Raw genomic sequence first — 3,271 nt, 5'->3', positions numbered from 1 at the left:
CCCTGGCCCCGCTTCAGCTCAGAACACCCCTAGAGGCCTCTGCAGTCACTCCCACGGTGAGGCTGGTGAGTACTAGAGGGCAGGACAGGGACTGGAACTGCACACCTGAACGTGGCTAGTGGCTAGCCTGGGCGGGTGCATGGATCACACTCCGATTCGGCTGGACTCCATGTCTTTCTAGGAGGGCTCAGGTCACTATGATGAGGAACATGGGCCATGGCATGGAAATACCAGAGAACAGTCCACTCCCTCCTGAACCACTTTTTCTTGGTTTGATGTTTTGGAGAGAGACTGAGAGAGAGAGAAAGAGAGAGGAGATGGGATGAGGAGGAGTATGGCCACTTTCTTCCCTGGAACTGTCTTATTTGGGCTGACCTTGATTGTGGCTTCATCAGGGGGCAGGGTTGAGGGAAATGCATGTGACTCTTGCTATGCTGCAGAACGGAGGACTAGAAAATGGGGAAAGGCTTCTCATTGGAGATACCTAGGCAAAGCAGAGGTAGGACAATGCAACTTAGAAGTACAAGACTCGAAAGAACTGGCTCCACTTCTCAGGAACCTTCTAAGCCTTCCCTCCACCCTCTCCCCACCCACGAGGTGCCAGGGCTGCAGCAGGAGCTCCAGAGGCCATGAGAGAAAGCTCTGGAGTGGAATAGGCCATCTGCTAGTTTTACAGAGGAGAAACCTAAGGCCCAGAGGGGCTAAGTGACCTGCTCAGAAACACACAGCCTTTCAGTGGAACACTTCAGCAGACATTGTGTCATGTGACCAGTCCAGGGCATGTGCCATGACCCTGGCATGGACTACTGATTTTTAGGACTCAGGAGTCCTCTAAAGTCTCTCTCTTTCCTAAGAACTCACCTCTTCCCATCAGAGCTCATCTCTCCTTCTTGGTCAGTGCAGATGAGAAGTAGGGGCAGAGGCAGGTGCCTGACTGGCTCGGTTGGTTAAGTCTCCAACTTGGTTTTGGCTCAGGTCATGTTCTCATGGTTCGTGGGTTGGGATCAAGCCCTGTGTTGAGCTCTGCATTGATAGTGTGGGGCCTGCTTGGGATTCTCTCTCTCTCCTCTCTCTGTCCCTATCCAGCTTGCACTCTCTTTTTTTCTCAAAAAAAAAAAAAAAAGAGTGGAGGCAGAGGACAGAGGCAAGGATTAGGCAAGAAATGGCACTGAGTCCACCCTTGCCTTAGCAATTTTGGCTCTTTCTGGGAATAGGACGTTCCCAGGGGTCCTCCCATCCACACTGTGCTTATGGGGAGCAGGAGCAAGCATCACCCTAAGTGGAGGGTAGAGCCCAACTCACAGTAAGAGAAGGGTGCTGAGAAGCCAGGCACTGGTGCAGATTCCAGGGATTCATTTACTCCCTCCGCCTTCAGTCACCCTCTGATGCCTCCTTTCTTTTAGGTTGACCTAAGACACCTTCCAGGATGTCCCAGCAACACACTCTGCCAGTGATCCTGCCCGCTGCACTCTGTCAGGAGCCCCTCAGTCCTGTTTCTCCTCCCATCAATACACAGCAGGAGCAAGGGAAGCAGCCAACCCCACCGCCTGCCCAGTGCCAGAAGACGCCCTCTGAGCTCCCAGGGGTGGTCCCGCTTGGGCACAGGGACAATTATACAGTTCTTGCAAAGGGGGTGCCTGAGCAACAATGTGAGCCACAACGGCCAGAACAGCACCCAGAACAGCAGCAGCAGGAGCCACAGCAGCCGGAACAGCACCCGGAACAGCAGCAGAAGCAAGAGTCATGGAAGCAGGAAATTCACCTGCAAGAGCATCTGGAACAGCAGCAGCAGCAGAAGCAGCAGGAAGAGTCACAGAAGCATGAAATTCACCTGGAACAGCATCCAGAACGGCAGCAACAGCAGCAAGAGCCACAGGAGCAGGGACTGCACCTGGAACAGCATCTGGAACAGCAGCAGCAGCAGCAGCAGCAAGAGCCACAGGAGCAGGGACTGCACCTGGAACAGCATCCAGAATGGCAGCAACAGCAGCAAGAGCCACAGGAGCAGGGACTGCACCTGGAACAGCATCTGGAACAGCAGCAGCAGGAAGAGCCACAGAAGCACGAAATTCACCTGGAACAGCATCTGGAACAGCAGCAGCAGGAAGAGCCACAGGAGCAGGGACTGCACCTGGAACAGCATCTGGAACAGCAGCAGCAGCAGCAGCAGCAAGAGCCACAGGAGCAGGGACTGCACCTGGAACAGCATCTGGAACAGCAGCAGCAGCAAGAGTCACAGGAGCAGGGACTGCCCCTGGAACAGCATCCAAAACAGCAGAAGGATCAGGAAGTACAGCAGCAGCAACAAAAGGAACAGTGTGAGGAACATCAGGAAGCAAAACATCTGGAGCAGCAGCTGGAGCAGATGAATGCACAAATGAAGCAGCAGCAAAAGGAACAGCTGGAACAGGAGAAGAAGCTTATGGACAAGCACCTGGATGGAGAGCTAGCAAAGAGAAATGAGCACCTGGAAAAGAGAGAAGAGCAACTTCTGGAACAGCAGGAGCAACAGCCAGAGCCAGCAAAGCAACAGGGAGGGCAGCTGAAACAGCCTGCATTTGTCCCAGCTCCTGGCCAGGTCCAAGAGCCCCAACTAGTCCAGCCTCTGAAGGGAGAAGTCATGCCTCTCACAGAGCAGCAGCAGCAGCAGAAGCAGGAGGCATTTGACCTCCCCAAATATAAGTAAGCACCCCCAGTATCCCAGAGGCTCTCAGAGCATCCAACACAAGTGATGAGAGATCCCATAGCCTCTCGAACCTCAGGTCCCCAGCCAGGTGGCCTGCCTCATCTGTGAACCTGCCTCACCCTGTCCTGCATGTTTCTCCAGTGGGGCAGGGGGAAGGGAAAGTTATGGCCAGAACTTATCCCTAATGAGCTCAGTCCCAGCAGATGGCTAGAGCCTCTGTCACTAATTCTGACTTCATCCCCAGTATTATAGTTGAATCTGTGAATATTTACAATAATACAGAATAAATCCTGGAAGTCTGGGATCCTATATTCTGTTTGTCTTTTCTCCTCTGTCTCTCACCATATAAAGAACTTGTGTGTGGGTCAATGGTTGCAAAGAACTCTCTTGGCTAATTCCCAAAGGAGGACAGACATCTTTCATTCTGCTCTCCAAACCACCCAATGCATTCAGCAACTTCTTAAAAGGAAACAAAACAAAAACAAAAACAAAAAAAGAGAAGCCTGGGTAGGACTGGACAGGAAGATTGGGGGCCAAGGGAGAAGTAACCAGAAAAACTCAGAGTATGCATACATTCCCTTTGGA

General features: G+C 52.5%; 1 protein-coding gene across 1 annotated transcript; it reads left to right on the top strand.

The window, feature by feature from the left end:
* The first annotated feature begins 1,426 nt into the window (after positions 1 to 1,426).
* On the top strand, positions 1,427 to 2,917 carry IVL (involucrin). Its single transcript, XM_029946014.1, has one exon. The coding sequence runs from the start codon at positions 1,427 to 1,429 to the stop codon at positions 2,684 to 2,686; it is 1,260 nt and encodes a 419-aa protein (XP_029801874.1). The 3' UTR covers positions 2,687 to 2,917.
* The last annotated feature ends 354 nt before the right edge of the window (positions 2,918 to 3,271 follow it).

Source organism: Suricata suricatta, chromosome 8, assembly GCF_006229205.1.
Source record: "Suricata suricatta isolate VVHF042 chromosome 8, meerkat_22Aug2017_6uvM2_HiC, whole genome shotgun sequence".
Lineage (NCBI taxonomy): Eukaryota > Metazoa > Chordata > Mammalia > Carnivora > Herpestidae > Suricata > Suricata suricatta.
Note: the sequence above shows the minus strand (reverse complement) of the source record. Positions and strands in the feature narration are given on the sequence as shown.

Bases quoted from the DNA above. Each gene is read 5' to 3' on its own strand.
- IVL (XM_029946014.1), top strand. From the start codon at position 1,427: ATGTCCCAGCAACACACTCTGCCAGTGATCCTGCCCGCTGCACTCTGT.